Here is a 23,029-nt window from a genome sequence, read left to right as displayed (position 1 = left end):
TTATTATATTTTTAAGGAAAAGTGAATCTGATTTCATTGTCCATGATTTGAAAGGCAAAAGTTAACAGATTAGCTATCCATCCATCAACCCTGAGTCTGACTAGATGAGTCCCACATTTAGGGAGTGTGCGCTAGCTAGCCAGCCAGCCATCACTCAATCCTGTGTCTGACATTAGGGATAACTAGTTCCATATCTTGCCCAACATCAGTGATGTCACATCCAATGTCAAAATCACTGCAGTTGCTATCATCCTCCAGGACCTGCTGAGTCACAGCATCTGAGATCAACCATACTACTGTGGAAATTTCCAAAATCACAAAATTCCCCCTTTTCCAGCCTGCATCTACTGCTCTAATATTTATGTAATTGACAAATACAAACATTTATGTACAAATTATCACCAATGCGCCCACCAAAAATCCTCAAGTAAGTACGAGGATGCCTCAAATAGGTAAAAAAAAAAGTTCATCGGGAATCACTCTCCTTCTTATGGTACCATATGGGTATTTCATACCGTTTTCAAACTTAAGGCAATTTCTATAGCGAAGAGTGGTGTAGTGTTCTCTTCCACTTCTAAAAGAATGTGGACTGTTGCCTGGTCCAATTGTTTGATCTCCTGCCAGGGATGCCATACACACATGCTCTTCTAAGAGTTAATCAAGGGTCACTCTCAATCTCAATAATAATGCGCAGGGCACTAATGAGCGCATAGCACGCATATTGGTGGTGATTGGTTGCTGGGTGGAAAGAGGAAGGATCAAGGTACGTGGAAAGAATGAATGCTTGTAAGAGTTAGTTGGTGTGATATGTGACAAATTTACTGGTGTGAGTTCCTTGTATTACGTGAGTGTGCTGCGTGTCAGTATCCGTGTTTGTTGATGTCTACAAGGTTGCTTGTGATTTTGTAGGAGGGAGGGAGGGAGGGAGGAATAGGTGAAGGGGGGTAAGGGTTGGGGAAGGGAAGGGAAGGGAGAGGGGAATGGGGGTAAGGGTTGGGGAAGGGAAGGGAGAGGGGAAGGGTGGGGTAAGGCTGGGGTAAGGCTGGGGTAAGGCTGAGGTTAGGAGATAATCATGAGACGAGTGAGAGATCTGGGATTCAATGGAAGGCCTAGAACAGTGGGATATGGAGCTCAGTGATGAGAGTCTGATGAAGAGGCATTATTGGGGTCGAGTGATTGGTTGTATGTTGGTGAGAGTAGTGAGTATATGGTGTGTGGGTGGGGTTAAGAGGAAGAATGTGTTGTAAGGGAGGGCAATTTGTCTTGTGAATGGAGTGTTGAAGGAACTGGAGAGTATAAAGGGGGAAGATGCGAAAAACGAGCTTGAGAAATTAGGCCAAATCCAGCATATAACTGTGAAGGAGTCGATGCAGCTGACATGATACCAGCCAGCATGCTCGGATCTCTCACAGCAGTTATCGCACTGGATGGCCCTCTGGCCCCATTTGACAGGCCTCGTGCAGATCATGCACGGGTACTTGGGGCGCCGGTATCACCGCAAAGGAATAGCAGGAGAAGGATTGAGTGCCTGGAGTGTTTGTCTTGTAGTGTGTTTCAGTGTACCGTAGGGTTGCAAGGGTGTGGAATGTGTCAGCGCTTGTTTGTGTTGTGTGTGTTTAGTTGATTCGTGGGTGTCTGCGTGTGTTTAAGGATTTGTGCATGAAGTGTGAGTATAATGAGTGTAAGTGTAAGTGCAAGAAAGGTAATGTGTAATGGGACGTGACATCTAATGTTGTTTTCTTGCTTTTCTTGGGCGTGAGCGAGTAACGTGTTGTTGTGTTGTCGGCCTGGAGTGAATTGTCAAGTAGCCGGTCATTGCGCAGAACAGGTGTGTATGTAAACATGAAGGAGTTGGTGTGTAAAAGTCAGTATTAGGTTAAAAAAAGGGGATAAAAAAAAATATATATATATAATAAACTGTTTTTGTTAATATATAAAATATCTAAAGGTTAAAAAAGCATATGTTCAGGTGTGTTCCACTTAGCTTGGTGGAGGAAGGTAGAAGGGAGGGAGGGATGGGCGATGCGTGTGAAAACACGTCCGTCATGATTGCACAAGTGTGCCTGCTCCTTTTGAACCTCAAGTAATGTAGGTTAGCTGGGAAGGCCTACTCCATGTCTTTGAATGAGGGACCTTAATCTTGTCTTTTTTGGTTTGCTTGTTTGCCAGTGGCATTTATGTAAAGTGTATGAATGTAAAGGTAGATGAATATGACCTATGTGTACAAGTTAGTGCGGATTATCTAACATACTTTGTGGTGTAGGAAGGAACAATGGTTTTGTTTTCCCCTCAGCTGAGTTTGTTTTGGATTGTTTTCTTAGGATCTGGTATTGGAAGTATGATCCCTCGCAGTTGCAACGTTTGATGCTCTTTGCATTTGGAATAGATGACCTTCAACAGAATGAAAATATTTTTGTTGGTCTCTTTTTGGTGATTAATATAACAGGTAAGGTATTATTTGATATTAATGTAGCAAATCTTAGCAGATCCACATTCGTTGGAGGATTGTCCAGTCGGTCTTTTTAGCTACTACTATTCATTTTGATTTCTTTTCGGGGGAGTGTAATGAAGCCATTATTTTAATATACCAATGGTCACCATAAATGGGGCCAGTCACTTGTTTGGCAACTCTTTGAAGCCACTGGGACCGAAAATGTCTGACTGCCACCTCAATTCTGAAAAGATTCTGGAGAGCTACCTCACATGAGGAGCTCTCAAGCATAAGATAATTTTATGACTTCATCCATGGTTCATGTCATAGCATGGTTGTTGGATGATGGGAATACAGAAAATTCTGGCTGGTGCTAATTAGACTGATAGGATGGCTAAAGACATCGACAAGGGCGGGGCTCTTGCTTGTCTATCCAAATTAACCCCATGTCAGTGAGTAAATTCTGATATGCAAGCCCTCCATCTTTGTTACTGTAAAACTATTTTGTATTTTTCGGCATTATCCTTTTCTGAGGGCAACCTTTGTCACATTTTCTGAGGGCAACCTTTGTCACATTTTCTGAGGGCAACCTTTGTCACATTTTCTGAGGGCAACCTTTGTCACATTTTCTGAGGGCAACCTTTGTCACATTTTCTGACAAGTTATTTTATAAAATAAAATACCATAAGCAATGACTACCATGTCAAGAAGGTTGAACAAAAGCTTATGATGATTGAAGAACTTGCAGTGATTGAGTACGAGTGAGCCAGATTACCAGAAATATCGATCCTCTCATCCCAATTTTGAAGACAACTCGACATTTGCAAACATCTTGAAGGACTGGGTAGCCATCATACTTTTGTAGATAGCCTTAACATGACATGCTTACTGCACCACTGCAAGCAAGCCCACTCCAACTGTTCACATCTGTTGGTTTTCCCCAGCAGAACAGTTGCCATGAACTTGATGTTGGGACAGACTGTCCCAACTGTGTCCTTGCCCTGATTCTGCAGATAATGAAAAAAGGTGGAGGAGGTATACAAGTTGTTGGTATAGAACTCGTACTCCTTTACAAGCAAAACCTGACTTGGCTATCAAGTTAACAGCCCTCTGGGTTGCAGGTAAGCTGCCTAAATGTAGCAACATTTCAGGCCAGCACTGACTGTAAGCTTGTAAACATTTACTGAAACGCCTGCTTTCTGGGGTTGAAGGTCATGGCTGGAAATTGCCAAAATTTTCAGAGACTCATCAACCATAACCTTCCAAGGGTGTAGATCGACAAGAACTGATGCTGGAGAATTAAGATTACTGGCCTTGACTTTCACAGGTGGTCCACCAATGAGGAGGGGGAGGGGGTGACTTCCTTTGCCACATGGAGGTATCTGTTTATCAAAACAATCCCGTCATAGTCTCAGGGAACAGGGTCATGGCGTAGAAACAATCAGTAATGCCTTTGCTTGAGCATTTGGTTTATTCACATAGCAAGTCTTGTGCAAAATTATTGCAGAAACAGTTATATTTGCCGTACAAATATGTCCAGTAAGAAATATGTGTTTGAAGAAAGTGAAACAAGTAAATGTTTCTCATGATGAGCTCGCCCATGAGCTCATTGGTGATGAAGTGGGAGAATGTCCAAAGGCCTTGAGTAAGCATCCAACTAGGTTATTTTGGCATCGAAAGTAAACCTCTTGGGCACATTCTCCTTCCACCTCCAGAATAGGAATTATCGCCACTATCACTACTGTTTTTGCTGTCAAGACAACAAGAGTATAAACCCCTATGCTCATGCACATATCAAAATATCGGATGAGAAGGCCGAAGGTGAAGACAGCTGGCTATAGCAGCAAGGGAAGGAGTACAAATTTGTCATGTACAGCGTGTGCGCAACAATAGTAGTTTGAATTGCTGTGCTGAAAACACCCATCACCAGCCATTCTGGTCGTGCCAGTTCGCCACTTTGTTCAATTTGATGCCTAACCTGATGTCTTTTATCATAATGTAGTGGATGGTAGTAAAGTGTCCGTTATATCTCGTTTCTGTCAATTGTTATATTCTTAGGATGTAGACAGACGAGAGCTTAGGAGGGTTATTTGTCACATGGATAGTGATGAATCATGTTTGTGATAACCAACTAGGTGATATATGCAAATTTACACCATTGTCTGGGAGAATGGGTTAGCTCTCATTTGCATTACTGTCAGATGTTCGTCTGAGTCCATAGAGATAATGCTGTGACATATTCCAGTTCAGAATTAAAGCTGCTGTTGGAGTTCCTGCTTCTGTTGAGGAAACCTACCCAAGGAATATAGTCCTCAGAACTTCGTTATAATCCTAGGGGCCAGCCCTGTAGTGCTCCTAGGCATGTGTCGTTTCACTTTCCACAAAACCCCTCCTCCCCACCATCCCAAATCTCCTCAGAAACTTCATAAGATGGAATTGCATGCATCATATTAACATACAAATGTCCCAGTATGAGGAGCTGCACCCATGTCAGCCATGACAAGAAAGCAAGACATCCTAAGACTAAAAGCGTTTTAAGCAGGGAAGTACTTGAGCAAGAATTCTTGCCAATAGGCCAAGAACTGTACCGTTCCCTGCTTAAAACGCTTTCCAAGGCAGGCAGGCCCTGTTCAGTGATGCCAGACATGTGGAAGTGTCTTTCTATAAAGTAGAAATCATAACAGTCATTGGATAACATAGAAATGTCAAAATAACACACAGCATATACATACTCGGGTTTTAAAAGCAATAGACAAGTATTCCCACCAACAATCTCGGAAAGAGATTACTAATGCATAAATCGAGGGTGGAGTTTATTCCATTGGCGGTTGGTAACAGTTTGAGGGTGCATCTCAAAAAAACTGACAAGCAAGCGCCGCATCAAGATAGCAGAGTAAATCTACCCAAACATCTTAAAGTGCAATATTTTATCCTATATTTATATAAAGTGCCTCTAAAACAATGAGACACACTTCCGATCGGAAGCCCTTTCATTCTGACGCATTATCAAAACAAATGAACATCCCTGAATTAAAATATAGGCCTACCCATTCTCATATATCCGATTTATGAGGTTAAATATATCAAATAATCGAATTCAATATCATCACTTGAAATATTCTTTATTTCATAGAATAGCAGATATATTCTCGATTTAGATACAAGGATTTTAACAGTAAGAGGTGAATTATTCGTCTTATAATGATTTATTATTTATTAGTAAAACACTTTTTATTCCAATAATCTCCTTTCGTTTTCAGTTAATTTCAATTTCTTTGAATATCATTCTAAGAAAAGTACAGAATCATGTACCATGAAAAAAATTATTTATCTGATAAGATATTAAGCAGAGTTCCTGGCCAACGTCGCATACCAGTACGGTATGCAACCGACGCTGTTGCCATGTTGATGGTACACCGCTTGACTTAGCAAGCTCAAAAGGCTCAAAAGGCTCAAAAGGCGATTTCAGGCAAGAACTTTCCATGCTTAAAACGCCTTAAGAGCTAAGACCTCATGGCTCGGTATGTTTTTGGTACCTGCCAGTGGACTAGCGCTTATTAAGTGAACCCCGCTGCCTGAGTAGGTAGCATAGGTAGTCTTTGGTTCAGACATTTCACAATGAACAATATTGGCTGACTAAGGAGAAAAAGAAGTTGTGGAATTCCTGCTTCAATCATTTGCTCTTTCATTATGCATGCTTACAAGTTTGGTTACTAGTTAATAGCAACAGCAGAAACAAGGCCAATAACCTAAGCACCATCATCTCACTTGATCGTCTCCTTACAATACCCCAAGGGCTTCAATTGATTGGGTGGGGTGTACCTCGGAAATTTTTACACACATCTGGTAAGATAGAGCTCTATGCGTCTTTGCATACACCTGTGTGAATGCAGAAATCCAATGCGGGTTTGAAGTACTCTACAATTAGCTAGATATGAAAATACTCAATAATGCAAGTTTCTCTGCAGAGCTACTACAAATGAAAACAGATATAATTTGCCATAAATTCCAATGCAGCACAATTGAAATGTTATAGGTCTGTCGGAAATTATTGGCTCCAGCTCCTACCCACTCTTTTCAGGTTAAAGACGCAGCTAATGTCAGATGTAAGTCCTATGCAATTAGATTGATAGATAAATAATAGAATACATCTTTCATTGCTATCAGGTGGAGACCAATGTGATCCTTGCTCTGGCAAGTTCCATGACAGGTGTGACTTTTTACCAATTTGATGGGTGGAACTTTGTGGCAAAATCGCTCAAGGACACGAAAGGAGCCATTGATGTGGGTGTGAACTCCATTTCTATGGTTTCTCTGCCTGACAGGATCCTTATGGGTGAGATGGATATTACATAGTTTTGAAAGATTTGTTAGATTGTCATAATTAGGTAGGAATAAGGGCTTCAGAACTGATTAAACCACTTTATATAATATGCAAAAGGGGACAAGGATTTTTTGTTTGAGCTAAATTATTGATTTGTTTGCTATTTTTATTGTTCATATATGATGTATTAAGACTTGGTCAGTTTGATTATACGAGGGAATAGTTTCTGGAAAAAAAAAAATCAGCAGGTCTAGAAACTTGTTAATGCAGAAGTGATAGCAATTCATGAAATTGGGATCTGGCTAACGATTTTCTTTTGTTTCTTGAAGGAGTCAGCAACCATAATCCAGACAAGATGAGTTCCAATCTCTTTACTCTGAACATCAACTATACAAATTCTCTCGACGTACGTATGTAATGTAGATGAGATGCCATTATTGAAGTAGGTGTTAGGGAAAGAGATTTAATTTGATGAAAGAAAAGAGACTATAGCATGTGGGGCAGCAGAAATATTTAGCATATAAATCCTAACCAATAGTCAATTAATATTGATATAAACTACCACGTCTATCCCAGAGCTACCATCACCGCGCTGACGAATGGTGCCAGAACCGACGCGGTAGCATAAAGAAGCTAGACGTCACTGAATTGGAGGCACGCGTAGCTTCTGCTCCTCAGGCTGCCTCGGGCCACGTCTTTACCCAGCACGTCACGATCACAGCTGATCTGACCGTGGACCACACGGCAAATGTGACTATGGTAAGTTATTTGTAGTATTTACTTTATGATTATTAATAATACCAGTTTCCTTGTGATGGTTTGGAAGGCGTTATTAATTTCCTGGTTGTGTATTCGTTATTTGCCCTAGTTCGTGTGGTGTGATTCACTGCAGAGGCTTGATCACAAGTTCATTTTCATCAACTGATATACTGGGCATTCAGTATTTTACCAAAACTTATTCTATGTTTTACCATCAAATTATTGTCCTCAGGTACATGTAACGGAACCAGACGTACATATACCTATGGACTGGAGCCATCTCTCAGACCTTCAAGAGAACGTCGAAAAAATGGCTGCCAGTGTTGCAGCCAAAGTGAACGACTCGATATTCGTCGACTCTCCTCAAACCTGGCCAGGTGTGTGGGGTGTAAAATTAGGGAAGGTAGAGTTCAATGTAGGACGCTATAATTTGAGGCTGGTTTTGTTGTTTGTTGGCGTTTTCAATCCCACTATATCCTCTTAGACAAGCCCCTCAGGTTCCGGGCATCATTATGATTTCTAGGTGATTTTCTTCTGAACTCCGTTGTCAACATCGAGTTAACTTAGGAAAATTTTGTTCGTGCTCTGTCATTTTAAAAAGGGAATGCGAGATGGCTTTCCTTTGTACTTCCATGAATGGGTACTTCTAATTATGCGTTCGAGTCTGAAGACTTGCAGCAATATGCTTAAAGCACACAGGTCTTTATTAAGGAACGTTTGTAAAACCTATCCTAATTTATACTCGTGATTGGCTGGCCTGCAGTTGCATAAATTTGCTACTGTATTTTAGTATGTTTCACCGAGAAAGGACTTGCAACACATTTTCTTTCAGTATACGCCCGTTATAACAAAGCTTTCGTAAATGAATAGACATTCAAGTAGACCTATCACTCAATCATTTCCCGATTGGGTCAACTATATACAATTATTTTTTGCATTAGACCCAAGTAGCTGACTCTGTCTTCATTCCTCTTATATGACCAGTAATTACTGTGTAATTAAGATGTACATGTTATTGTATTGTACTCAACTACATAACATTTCCTTAATTCTTTTCTTCTTCAGCTGATCTTCATTTCGCGGACCTCAAGGTCGAGAGCGAAAGCAAAGTTGACGAGCTATTTGTAAATGAGGTCAATGGTGTGACCTTCCCTGCAGATGATGACGTCATAAGACTTACAGGAGCATCTTACTCGACACTCCATTCTCTCTCCTTCGAACACGTGGAGGCTGAGGCAAATATCTTGGAGGCTTTAGTTAGATTCATTGTTTGTCCATTCGATATTTATGGCCCATTTTTTCTCATTTCTTTATCTTATTTCAAGGTTTATTTACCTTGTTTATTTATTATCGCTTGCAGTTACCGTCTTTCACTACACTTCATATTCTCCTTCCTCTTTCTACCATTCACGTTGCTGTGTAGTCGATTTATAAAAAATCGAAAACAAATCTATAATCATGCTGTCCTCTTTCCCTCTCCACTAATTGTTTCTAATATCATCCTAGTCCTCTTTTTCATATTTCTCATTTTCCTTTCTCACCACCACCTTTTCATTTACTTCTCTCTGTATGTCTTGCAAACCCAAGTCCGTTCTCTCAGTATATTCTGTGGTTCCTCCAGGTCGACACTCACGTCACGAACTTAACAGGGCGCCCCTTCTCTTCGTACGTCACCCTCCACGGTACTCATAACATCACTGGCAACACCACCTTCCTTGGGGTCGTGAAGGCATCTGTCGTTGAATCGACTTCAGGTTATGTAGACGACCTCCTTGTGAGAAACTCGACCGTTTTGACAACGACAGGCCAGCAGGAGTACTTGGGTAAGGAGATTTGATTTAGTAAAATAAATCCTTCCATGCATTACACAAAATAATCAGGAATCCTACATCAATACAGTGACATAATAGAGCTTGATGTAATTTTTAGATCGTGATGCACGTCTTTTTTCTGAGAGATTAGAAATTGTCATGGAAACCTTATATCAATTAAGATTTCTTTATAAATCAAAGTGCACATTTTGTTCACTCAGCTCTTCAATCAGAGGATATTATACAATGGACATGTATTTTTAGTTCCATCAACATTTCTTGAAGCCTTGGAATATTTGCTTCCAATACATAGTCTTTTAACGGCAAAATATACTTCTATTACAACTTTATTAGGCCTAGCATGAATTCTTGTACATGTTACATTAAGATGTTTGGTATATCTGTTAGTTTTTTAGTTAGTTATATTCATTATCAGATGTTCCTCCAGTATCATATTCTTTAGATGCATAAATATAGTATGTTATCCATTTCCTACTATCCCCTGTAGGAAGCAGTAGCCCTTACCCAGTCCTGTACTGCTGATTTTTAGTTATACATGACCCATAAGTGAAAATTGATTGCTTTATATTATGTCCAAGATACTATTTCGGATTTATTTGTTTTGATCCTAATGAAGATGGGTTTGTTTTTCTCAGAAGACATTTGCCGTGATAATTTTAGAGAAGAATGTAGCTACATATCTATCATAAAATAGTTTCAAGTTTAGGACATTTTTAATTGAAGCCGATCGATGACGTCCTGCATGGGCTTAATTCTGGAGAGATTCATTGGCAAACTATTTTCTAATGAGTTCAGTTGTCTTGTTGATTTGTAATGCTAAACATATTGACATCCACGATCGTGTGGATCCATTAATAAGAACCCACTTCATACAATAGTAGAAAACGTGTTTTCTATATACATGGCTAATTTTGAATCCAGTACACTTGTTAACTATTTAGTTTTTCCATTTGTCACCAGGGGCTTTCACCTGTCAGAGCGTTAATGTTTTTGAGATAGAGCCTGGGACACTGAATGGTGTTGACATTAAGCAGTTCCATCGTGATGTTGTTACTGTGGATGGAACCCATGACATATATGGTATGTTTTCTCTTTATTTATTTTTATAGCATTAGTATCTTTGCTTGCATGATTTTTTATAATGGTCAGTCTGGTAATATTGAAAATGCAGATATTCCCCTCCCCTTTACTTTTTTTGAGGGGGGGGGGGGCAGTTACATTAAGACTAATTTGGATAGATTCTAGTAAGTTTGACTTTCCAGGCACATTAAGTCTTGAAGAACTTGTTTATCAAGGTAATTTAGAGACAAATGTATCGGCAAACATTGATCTAGTTAATCCACTGAGGACAGATGTTACAGCTACCCAGGAGGTCACAGGTAAAGGGATATATTTTTTAGAAATGATCAAAAGTCCTTTTGAATTTCGATAGGGGAGTGAAGTTGACATGTATCATTTTGTAATTATACCCTACATTTTAATTTTTCATATCAAATAATAGCTTATAACTGAAATGTCTAATTTTAAAATTCTTTAGCCATACACAAGCTTAGAAATCTCGAAGTGGAAGACCTTGAAGTGGGAGGAAACGTCAACTCGGTGAAAATACCTGAGGATGTCTTCATTAACGGTTCAGACTACTTTGTGTATTCAGCGTCTCTCAGCAATGTGAACGCCGCGTCCATCCAGATCATGAAGAAACTCGATCATATTACTGTGAGTGCGATATGTTCAGACAAAAGTTGTTGTGCAAGTATGTACAGCTGGCTAGACACTGGCAGCTATCACAGAACTATAAATCAGAGATTTTATCTGCAAACACAATAGGGCATGAAAATGTAAAAAAAACTGTATCGATAAAATTAGAATGACTTCTTGGTAAACTTTTCATATGTAGAGTAAAAAAAGAGATGACAGACTGCACCCTCATCCTTTAATATTTTGATAGAAAGTCTTTATGCTTATTGTATCACAGCCTACCCTATCAAAAGGACGGAGGGTTTTTGAAATTGACTACATAATTTGTGAATTAATATCGCCTATATTTCCTTTCTCTTTCAATATCACATGAATCAATAACCAGCTTATATGATACTTTCATGTATGTAAGAAGTTTGCTTTGCTTAAAATCATTCTTTGTAAATTTAACAGGTTATATGATACTTTTCCTGCACATGTAGATTCACAGATGTAGATCCAGAGATTGAGTTGGTATATTCACGTGCAGATTACGTAGATTTACATTTCAAAACATTAAATCAATTTTGTTTTCATATCCTTCAGGTGAACATCGATGATCGGTTGAACATACTACAGACTTCTGGTGATCAAGTTGTGACTGCTCCTAAAACATTCAGAGAATTTCATTTGGCCGACACTTTCCTCACACCTGTGCTGGAAAAGAAACGGCGAAGCATTCCGGATGAATGCACGCTTTCCTCATCCACAGGTATCACAGAACTGGAGGGCAACTTTGAGAAACTTAGGGGGCTCTTGCAAGGCTTGTCTGTGACAAAGGAATTCTTGATGCTAATTCGAGATGCACAACCTGGGAAAATGGTACAGGTCCCCATTCGTTTTGCGGATTTATATGCGGAAGTTCTAAAACAGGAAGCCATTTCATGTGCTCTTGTACAAAGTGATGTTGTCTTTACCGAGATGTTGACATTAGCAGATAAGCCACATACAGCAGTGACTCCTTATGTGAACAGAACCTGGAGTGCTGATGGACTTGCTGTTATGATTTTGAAACTTGAAGGGTATGTGGAAGACATGAAAGAGCTTTTTATTTCATATGCTACTGAAATTATGACCTGGCCGAAATTGGTTGAGTTCTTCCACTATGCTAGAAGGCAAATGGCAGACACTGTCGAGAGAGATCTTCCACTATTAAGACTAATAAAGAATCTCTTTGATTCCCAAACCTCCCAGAGATTGATTAACCCAGTGCATAGTTTCTGTGACTCAGTCTGTCCAGTGAAAGGTAATGAAAATGTCTGTTACCTTGGTATTATGGTTATTAGGAACATTGTCAGAAGAATTGCCTCTTATCCCTCGGTTTTAGAGACAACGTCAATCCCAAGCCAGAAACAAGATAGAGCCCAGATGATTAGCTTAGCAATTATAGAGAGGGATATTGATGCATTGCTTGGCTACTTATCTGCGGATGAGCGTCTACAGGAAAGTCTCCACATAGCAAGTCTCTGTAGCTTTTCCAAGAAATGGAATATGGAAGATGATAATGACCAGACAGCTTTAGAGGTTTTATTGGCTTTTGAAGATGAGCTGGAGAACCTCTCTGCCGACCTGAAGCGGAAGAGACGTAGCCACGAAGGTAAGATTAAATTTTTTTCTTTAACCGATACACTTCGGTTTCAAGAATGTTATTTGGGTAGGTCTGCGTGTGCATGTGTCATTAGTATCTTGTCCTGTAACTGACCATCGACTGTGAGCTTGCCTTTGTGAATTTTTCATTTAATGTCCTGTGTAGGTATAAACTTTTTGGTATAAATGTCCATGTAACTTAAATGCTGTCTAATAGGCTCAGAAATAACTGTACCAAATAACCAATTTCAAGTATGATAGTCCTAGCACTTATTATTACATATCCAAGACCAAGGACTCGCTCCAGTACATATGTTTACCTGCTTACATATGTGCATGTTTTTGTTGTATATATATTTAGTTAGTTTTTGTACATTGTTTATATAGAATGTATTTATATTTATGGGTATATATATATCGAGTTTAAATATATTTCTTCTTGCACAAATAATCTAATTTGACCATGCAGGTGGAACATCAGCAACCACAGATTACACGGCCACAGATTACACGGCTCCGTTCGATACAAATAGTGCATCAGGGACTATATCTAATCATGACACTGTGACCTCCTTATACGAGTCCTCCACCTCTACAATTCTTCCTAAAGATCTCCCTTACTTAGATACTGTAATAGCTTATTTAGAGTACTATGAGTCGACACTGCCTTGGACTCGACCCCCTCCAGCGACTGAGGTTCTAGATCTAGCAATTCTAGAGAAAGTAGAACTAGATCTTGATTATATCATCAGCACTTTAGATGATCTCGATTTTGACCTTTTCATTTTAAAGGGTCAGGTAAGGAAATTCCTTGAGAATGAGGCCCAATCATTTAGAAATATATTAAATGAGCTAAAGTTATCCTTAGCAAAGCAGACCTCCGAGGTGATATTTGACAAGATAGAAATCATCTACTCATTTGTAAGAAAACTCAGAGAGAAGTTGAGTGTGATGATGGTGACGACCGCGGGAGGGTTGGACGTACCGGAGACGACCGCGGGAGGGTTGGACGTAAGCGAAACGACTCTAGGAGGGTTAAGAATGATGGAAACAAGTGGCGAAATTCTGCAACTAACCGAAATGGCCACCGGAGGAGAATTGGATACCAAAAGAACGACCGTGGGATTTGAAGCAACAGACCAAAATCCAGCAGCACCACGAATCATGATTGGAAGCACACATCTCATTGAGCATTTTTACGTAGCTCTGCCAATGACGACAACGGTAGACACTGTCATCACATCAGTGAATAATGAGCAGGTTGATGCTATTAGTGGTAATGACATTCAGTATACTACAGTCACTCATGGTTATATTTCTAGTGTGACAATGTGGTTCACTCATATACTAGTTGCTGATTCATTGTCAAATTTTACTGAACGCCACAAGGCTCTTTATGCTGGTATGGTCGGGAAATGGACACCTATTGCAACAAATATCCATGGCACTGACACATCAACACTCTTTATTAAGTCGATGCCGACGTTTTCGACTGCACAACAGATAATGGGTGCACCAACGACTGTTCCTAGTTCAACAAACGCTCTCTCCGGATCGACAGTATTACTAAGTTCATCAATTGAAGGTAACATAAGTATAAAAAATCCAGCTGCAACTGAACAACCATCATCGTTGATGGCAGGTGTATTCGCAACTCCATCCACAACTGAGTCCTCAATTTCTACCACATCTGAAGCTGAAATTTCTACCACATCTGAAGCTGAAATTTCTACCACATCTGAAGCTGAAATTTCTACCACATCTGAAGCTGAAATTTCTACCACATCTGAAGCTGAAATTTCTACCACATCTGAAGCTGAAATTTCTACCACATCTGAAGCTGAAATTTCTACCACATCTGAAGCTGAAATTTCTACCACATCTGAAGCTGAAATTTCTACCACATCTGAAGCTGAAATTTCTACCACATCTGAAGCTGAAATTTCTACCACATCTGAAGCTGAAATTTCTACCACATCTGAAGCTGAAATTTCTACCACATCTGAAGCTGAAATTTCTACCACATCTGAAGCTGAAATTTCTACCACATCTGAAGCTGAAATTTCTACCACATCTGAAGCTGAAATTTCTACCACATCTGAAGCTGAAATTTCTACCACATCTGAAGCTGAAATTTCTACCACATCTGAAGCTGAAATTTCTACCACATCTGAAGCTGAAATTTCTACCACATCTGAAGCTGAAATTTCTACCAGAAGTGAAGCTGAAACTCCATCCACAACTGAGTCCACCTCATTTTCTACCACAAGTGGAGCTGAAACTCCATCCACAACTGAATCCACGTCGGTTTCTACCACAAGTGGAGCTGAAACTCCATCCACAACTGAGTCCTCAATTTCTACCACAAGTGGAGCTGAAACTCCATCCACAACTGAATCCACCTCAATTTCTACCACAAGTGGAGCTGAAACTCCATCCACAACTGAATCCACCTCAATTTCTACCACAAGTGGAGCTGAAACTCCATCCACAACTGAATCCACCTCGGTTTCTACCACAAGTGGAGCTGAAACTCCATCCACATCTGAATCCACCTCAATTTCTACCACAAGTGGAGCTGAAACTCCATCCACAACTGAATCCACCTCAATTTCTACCACAAGTGGAGCTGAAACTCCATCCACAACTGAATCCACCTCAATTTCTACCACAAGTGGAGCTGAAACTCCATCCACAACTGAATCCACCTCAATTTCTACCACAAGTGGAGCTGAAACTCCATCCACAACTGAGTCCACCTCAATTTCTACGACAAGTGGAGCTGAAACTCCATCCACAACTGAATCCACTTCGGCTTCTACCACAAGTGGAGTTGAAACTCCATCCACAACTGAATCCACCTCAATTTCTACCACAAGTGGAGCTGAAACTCCATCCACAACTGAGTCCACCTCATTTTCTACCACAAGTGGAGCTGAAACTCCATCCACAACTGAGTCCTCAATTTCTACCACAAGTGGAGCTGAAACTCCATCCACAACTGAGTCCTCAATTTCTACCACAAGTGGAGCTGAAACTCCATCCACAACTGAGTCCACCTCATTTTCTACCACAAGTGGAGCTGAAACTCCATCCACAACTGAGTCCTCAATTTCTACCACAAGTGAAGCTGAAACTCCATCCACAACTGAGTCCACCTCATTTTCTACCACAAGTGGAGCTGAAACTCCATCCACAACTGAGTCCTCAATTTCTACCACAAGTGAAGCTGAAACTCCATCCACAACTGAGTACACCTCATTTTCTACCACAAGTGGAGCTGAAACTCCATCCACAACTGAGTCCTCAATTTCTACCACAAGTGGAGCTGAAACTCCATCCACAACTGAGTCCACCTCATTTTCTACCACAAGTGGAGCTGAAACTCCATCCACAACTGAGTCCACCTCATTTTCTACCACAAGTGGAGCTGAAACTCCATCCACAACTGAGTCCACCTCAATTTCTACCACAATTGGAGCTGAAACTCCATCCACAACTGAATCCACCTCAATTTCTACCACAAGTGGAGCTGAAACTCCATCCACAACTGAGTCCACCTCAATTTCTACCACAAGTGGAGCTGAAACTCCATCCACAACTGAGTCCACCTCAATTTCTACCACAAGTGGAGCTGAAACTCCATCTACAACTGAATCCACCTCAATATCTACCACAAGTGGAGATGAAACTCCATACACAACTGAATCCATCTCAATTTCTACCACAAGTGGAGCTGAAACTCCATCCACAACTGAGTCTACCTCAATTTCTACCACAAGTGGAGCTGAAACTCCATCTACAACTGAATCCACCTCAATATCTACCACAAGTGGAGATGAAACTCCATACACAACTGAATCCACCTCAATTTCTACCACAAGTGGAGCTGAAACTCCATCCACAACTGAATCCACCTCGGTTTCTACCACAAGTGGAGCTGAAACTCCATCCACAACTGAATCCACCTCGGTTTCTACCACAAGTGGAGCTGAAACTCCATCCACAACTGAATCCACCTCGGTTTCTACCACAAGTGGAGCTGAAACTCCATACACAACTGAATCCACCTCAATTTCTACCACAAGTGGAGCTGAAACTCCATACACAACTGAATCCACCTCAATTTCTACCACAAGTGGAGCTGAAACTCCATCCACAACTGAATCCACCTCAATTTCTACCACAAGTGGAGCTGAAACTCCATCCACAACTGAATCCACCTCAATTTCTACCACAAGTGGAGCTGAAACTCCATCCACAACTGAATCCACCTCAATTTCTACCACAAGTGGAGCTGAAACTCCATCCACAACTGAATCCATCTCAATTTCTACCACAAGTGGAGCTGAAACTCCATCCACAACTGAGTCCACCTCAATTTCTACCACAAGTGGAGCTGAAACTCCATCCACAACTGAGTCCACCTCAATTTCTACCACAAGTGGAGCTGAAACTCCATCCACAACTGAATCCACCTCAATTTCTACCACATCTGAAGCTGAAATTTCTACCACAAGTGGAGCTGAAACTCCATCCACAACTGAATCCACCTCAATTTCTACCACAAGTGGAGCTGAAACTCCATCCACAACTGAATCCACCTCGGTTTCTATCACAAGTGGAGCTGAAACTCCATCCACAACTGAGTCCACCTCAATTTCTATCACAAGTGGAGCTGAAACTCCATCCACAACTGAATCCATCTCAATTTCTACCACAAGTGGAGCTGAAACTCCATACACAACTGAATCCACCCCAATTTCTACCACATCTGAAGCTGAAATTTCTACCACAAGTGGAGATGAAACTCCATCCACAACTGAATCCACCTCAATTTCTACCACAAGTGGAGCTGAAACTCCATCCACAACTGAATCCACCTCAATTTCTACCACATCTGAAGCTGAAATTTCTACCACAAGTGGAGCTGAAACTCCATCCACAACTGAGTCCTCAATTTCTACCACAAGTGGAACTGAAACTCCATCCACAACTGAGTCCTCAATTTCTACCACAAGTGGAGCTGAAACTCCATCCACAACTGAATCCACCTCAATTTCTACCACAAGTGGAGCTGAAACTCCATCCACAACTGAATCCATCTCAATTTCTACCATAAGTGGAGCTGAAACTCCATCCACAACTGAATCCATCTCAATTTCTACCACAAGTGGAGTTGAAACTCCATACAAAACTGAATCCACCTCAATTTCTACCACATCTGAAGCTGAAATTTCTACCACAAGTGGAGCTAAAACTCCATCCACAACTGAATCCACCCCAATTTCTACCACATCTGAAGCTGAAATTTCTACCACAAGTGGAGCTGAAAATCCCTCCACAACTGAATCCACCTCGGTTTCTACCAGAAGTGGAGCTGAAACTCCATCCACAACTGAATCCACCTCAATATCTATCACAAGTGGAGCTGAAACTCCATCCACAACTGAATCCACCTCGGTTTCTACCACATCTGAAGCTGAAATTTCTACCACAAGTGGAGCTGAAACCCCATCCACAACCGATTCCTCCTCATTTTCGACTGAAACTGAAATCATACACACAGGTCTTGACACCCCACCGTTGGCAGCACTTCCTTTGAAAACCTGCGAACCTCAACCTTCATTAACCCATACCCTTGAATCTTCATTGTGTACAGGCGAAAACTGCAATGAAGTTACACCCACAGCTATACATCAATCCCGACTGTATACCATCACAACAGATGTCGGTTATATTACTACATATATTGAGTGTGTTAGCTGTACCTTCATTTTTTCCTCCAGCATTGCCGTTATCCCTCACACAGTATTTAGTGCCATAACGACCAGTAGCATAATCTCTTATAACCACACTGATGATAATGCAGATACCAATAACCTTGCACCCACTTCAGGTGTGCTGGCCACCACCGCGGACGAAGTGGGGGACTCCTGGTCGGGTGTCACTGAAGGTTCAACAGAAGACATCATTGACAGCTCTAACGTCAGGGCTTTCGGTAACATCGTTGGAGGCGAATTTAACGCAAGTATCTCCTTAGTTCCTCCTGAGGAATCTTCAGAAGTCTGGAGTAGTCTGTCAGTTTACTTTCATAATTTGGAGAACTTTGTGAATACAATTTATAAACTTGATGGCCCTTTTGTCAATACAGCCAATGACGAAATAAGAAAGATCATACATCTGAACATTGATTATTTAAAAGCTTTGGACTCTAACTTTAGCATTGGCATTGAGAATGTAGCTCTTCTTGAGCACTTGTCTGAGAGCCTCATACTGGGTAGGGAACTGATGATGAATTACCGCATAACACCTGATGTGGCCAGTTCAGTTAAAATGATGAAGACCTTACCATGGATTCGTCGTCTAATGAATAAGATTGTTGAGCAAACAGGATCAAAACCCAAGGAATCTTCTGAAAAAATAATTGACACAAGAATGGGGCCTATATTGCCAGTCACATACAAGTATGAAATGATTATCAATGACGTTTTTCGCAACTTGTCACAAAAACTGATGACTGAAGATGCCGAGGAAGATCGCAAACAACGCATACTGCTCTTGATGGAGGTGGCAGAAAAGCTGATGGAAGCTAAACGATCTATATACTTATCACGGCAAGTTCGAGATACTGCAGACGAAGCAGAATTCATTGATGCTTTGATAAGCATCCTGAAAATGTTCGTTCAGACTGCACGATCATATACCAATACATATAATGCTTCAGAAGATAAGATGAAGAAATATAGAGAGGAACTGCTGCAGATAACTAGGATAATGAATTCGGTCTACCCAAATGTTGAACGTATTGCGGATTCAAAGCTATGGGAAATCAAGTGGTTGAAGGACCAGCTGATTGAAGACATGGCCTACTGTAAGGAAGGAAGACAAGTTATGACCACAAATCTAAACTGTGAACTACTCCTAAATTCAGGCTTGACCCACATAGATATACACTTCCCTTTTCTACCATTACCTACAGGCAAGGAACCAGTCTTTACGGATTCCCAGTTTACTTCTCCATTGCAAGATATGAATATGCTATCACCTAATCGTACATACCTCTCTGCCATACTAGCTTTCCTCAAAGTGGTTGAGGCTGGACTCCCTATACAAAACGAGGTTGCAGAATCACAAATGGGCTTGCCTGTTGTTATGGGTTTTGTAACAAAGGAGTTGGACTCTGTCGTGGATATCTTAACTAACCTTGAAAGTGATATTTGGAACATAGGGGGAGCATATGATACCTACCTTACAAATCGAGTGAAAAATTTCCTAGTTGCATGTGACCTTTTAGAGAAATATTCTGACCATGTAACTGATGATGTGTTAATCAGAATGAATAAGATCCGCCATCTTATCTCAATTGTTAGATACAGAGTACTACAAGCATCTACAAATTTAGACAAATCTGCAGGACTGGCATTTCAAGCTGCTGAGAATGTTGCAGAGAAAAGCAATGTGATTAATATTGCAAATTCTAGAGATTCTATTTCTGCTGAGGTTGGTATGAAAACCTTCAGTGAAGTTTGTTCAAACATCACAGCAGCAATCTCTGAGGGATTAATGAAAAAGAATAGCTTTAGAACTGTTTTGGATAACATTCAAAATCACTTAAACTCCATGAATTTCCTTTGGCCTATTCATGTTAAGGTAAGTTCACATCGTAGATTGGGATATGCCTACTTATCAAAGCAGTCAAATATTGTCAGGAAAATTCTAGCAAAATTGAAGAATAATTTAGTGGGGACGATTACATCAAGAGAAGAAAACTTTTCTCCCGAGATTTTCAAAACTTTTGTAAACATTCTAAGGTTTGTTGAAAATTCAGATATAAGCATTAATAGTGAGACTTTTAAGAGACTTGATACCATCTATATGGAAAGTTCAGCAGTACTAGAGTTGATTTCTGAGTCACTGTCTTGTTTAGAATCAAAGCAGAAGTCGGTTGCCGAGACTACACTCGCTCTGCAAAGTGAACCTTCTACACATGTAACAACTTTTTCCACGGATCAAATGGAGCACACTTCCTCTGTGCCCAGAGTAGTCTCTTTCTCAGAAGCAAAATTTGAACCGCCTTCCTCCTATCAAATGCCAGTATCCTTACTCCAAGTAAAGCCCACAGACTCAGAGCAAGTGAAATCAGAGTCCACTTCTTCCCCACAGGGAAAAACTGTTACCTATCCCAATCCAAATAGTTCAGACATCTTGTTATCACTCAATGGCTGTTCAGAGTTTCACACGCAGGTGGAATCTGATGAACATGTAAAGGTATTACTGACAAATTTGAAGGCAGCTAAAGAGTACTTACAACTTTTGGTTTCCATTGAGCCATTTACCATAGAGGCTGGGAAAAAGGAAGTGAAGAGTGTTAGTGCATTCCTTACCCGAGTTGTTCCAAAAGTGTATTCTGTCTTGCATGCACTTGATGTGGCACCAGTTGAGAAACAAACATTTTGGGATGCAAATATTTCGTTGGTGGAGGCAAAGGGTCTGGTTAGGATGTTAAAACACGTAAAGGCTTTTGCTCTTCTCCTTCCACATGGTGTAGCAAAGGAGATTAGGTATGTGTTGGATCAGGCACCTATCATTTTGAAGAAAATCATAACCGTTTCTGCATGCTTTGAAAAGCCACAGATGAAACCTGCTTCTGTATCCCTACCTAGCCTCCCAATAGCTTTACCTGACGATACAACTTCCCTGCATGATGCCACAACATTGATGGACGATTCTAGTCTCCCACACAGTAGTACTTACAGAGATATCACCTACTCATATGATGGCACCAGCACTAACCCATACGAGAGCAGTAGTGCATATTCACATGACCATAAATATTTGCATGTTTTTACTACCACACACTCGGAAGATGACATCACCACACATTCACATACTACCACAAACCTGCATAAGACCACTGCATACTTTCTTGACACGTCATACACAAATACCACCGCGGCCTTACATGAAACCACCACCACTCCTTCACATGGAACTACCACCACCACCACTCCTTCACATGGAACTACCACCACCACCACTCCTTCACATGGAACTACCACCACCACCACTCCTTCACATGGAACTACCACCACCACCACTCCTTCACATGGAACTACCACCACCACCACTCCTTCACATGGAACTACCACCACCACCACTCCTTCACATGGAACTACCACCACCACCACTCCTTCACATGGAACTACCACCACCACCACTCCTTCACATGGAACTACCACCACCACCACTCCTTCACATGGAACTACCACCACCACCACTCCTTCGCATGGAACTACCACCACCACCACTCCTTCACATGGAACTACCACCACCACCACTCCTTCACATGGAACTACCACCACCACCACTCCTTCACATGGAACTACCACTACCACCACCACTACTGCTTCGCATAGAACTACCACTACCACCACCACTACTGCTTCGCATGGAACCACCACCACCACGCCCTCACATGGAACTGCATCACCAGTATTCAGAACCAAGAACTCAAAAAAGCTCCTGTACCATCTTGGGAAGACCCTGAAATACCTTCAGACCCTAAATTCATCGCTGCCATGGAATCTGCATCCTACACCCTCACAGGACTCCAGCATCCCTAGCTATCTGAAAGCGACGTCAAACATCATCATGGAGAACCTGGAATTGCTAGCAAACCAACCTGTTGACCAACTTGAAAACCTGAAAAACATTTTCCATTCACGGGCAGAGCAGTTTGCCAGGATGATGAAGTATGCAAAGTCCTCAAGAAACCTGAAGATTTCGCAAGTATTTATGGAACAGCTTGACCACATGGGGCTGCTGTTACAGGTTTCCTTGAAAAAGGTGACTGAAACCATGGCTGCACTTGAAGGGTATGCAGAGGGTGAACCACACCTTGGAAATTTGCCTTCGACAAAAAGCAAGTATTTCCCTATCAGAACCACTACAGAGAAAACCTTTTTGGAAACCAGTAATAATACTGTCCCCACCTCTTCTCCCACCTCTGCCCCCACCTCTTCTCCCACCTCCGCCCCCACCTCTTCTCCCACCTCCGCCCCCACCTCTTCTCCCACCTCCGCCCCCACCTCTTCTCCCACCTCTTCTCCCACCTCCGCCCCCACCTCTTCTCCCACCTCCGCCCCCACCTCTTCTCCCACCTCCGCCCCCACCTCCGCCCCCACCTCTTCTCCCACCTCCGCCCCCACCTCTTCTCCCACCTCCGCCCCCACCTCTTCTCCCACCTCCGCCCCCACCTCTTCTCCCACCTCCGCCCCCACCTCTTCTCCCACCTCCGCCCCCACCTCTTCTCCCATCCATTCCACAACCACTGGAACTCTCACGCCCTCCCCAACA

At 41.4% G+C, this 23,029-nt stretch overlaps 1 protein-coding gene across 1 annotated transcript in view; it reads left to right on the top strand.

Annotated features, from left to right (window-relative positions):
• Positions 1–23,029, top strand: part of LOC113811040 (mucin-17) — an 89,567-nt gene that overhangs the window by 14,849 nt on the left and 51,689 nt on the right. Inside the window, exons 11-21 of the mRNA XM_070138063.1 lie at positions 6,599–6,767; positions 7,085–7,161; positions 7,332–7,514; positions 7,747–7,891; positions 8,580–8,749; positions 9,136–9,337; positions 10,307–10,426; positions 10,609–10,725; positions 10,884–11,062; positions 11,630–12,680; positions 13,140–22,599. Of these exons, the coding sequence (XP_069994164.1) occupies positions 6,599–6,767; positions 7,085–7,161; positions 7,332–7,514; positions 7,747–7,891; positions 8,580–8,749; positions 9,136–9,337; positions 10,307–10,426; positions 10,609–10,725; positions 10,884–11,062; positions 11,630–12,680; positions 13,140–22,599 (11,873 nt within the window). The remainder of the gene's footprint in view (positions 1–6,598; positions 6,768–7,084; positions 7,162–7,331; positions 7,515–7,746; positions 7,892–8,579; positions 8,750–9,135; positions 9,338–10,306; positions 10,427–10,608; positions 10,726–10,883; positions 11,063–11,629; positions 12,681–13,139; positions 22,600–23,029) is intronic.

The sequence above is a fragment of the Penaeus vannamei genome, chromosome 24 (genome assembly GCF_042767895.1).
Source record: "Penaeus vannamei isolate JL-2024 chromosome 24, ASM4276789v1, whole genome shotgun sequence".
Classification (NCBI taxonomy): domain Eukaryota; kingdom Metazoa; phylum Arthropoda; class Malacostraca; order Decapoda; family Penaeidae; genus Penaeus; species Penaeus vannamei.
Note: the sequence above shows the minus strand (reverse complement) of the source record. Positions and strands in the feature narration are given on the sequence as shown.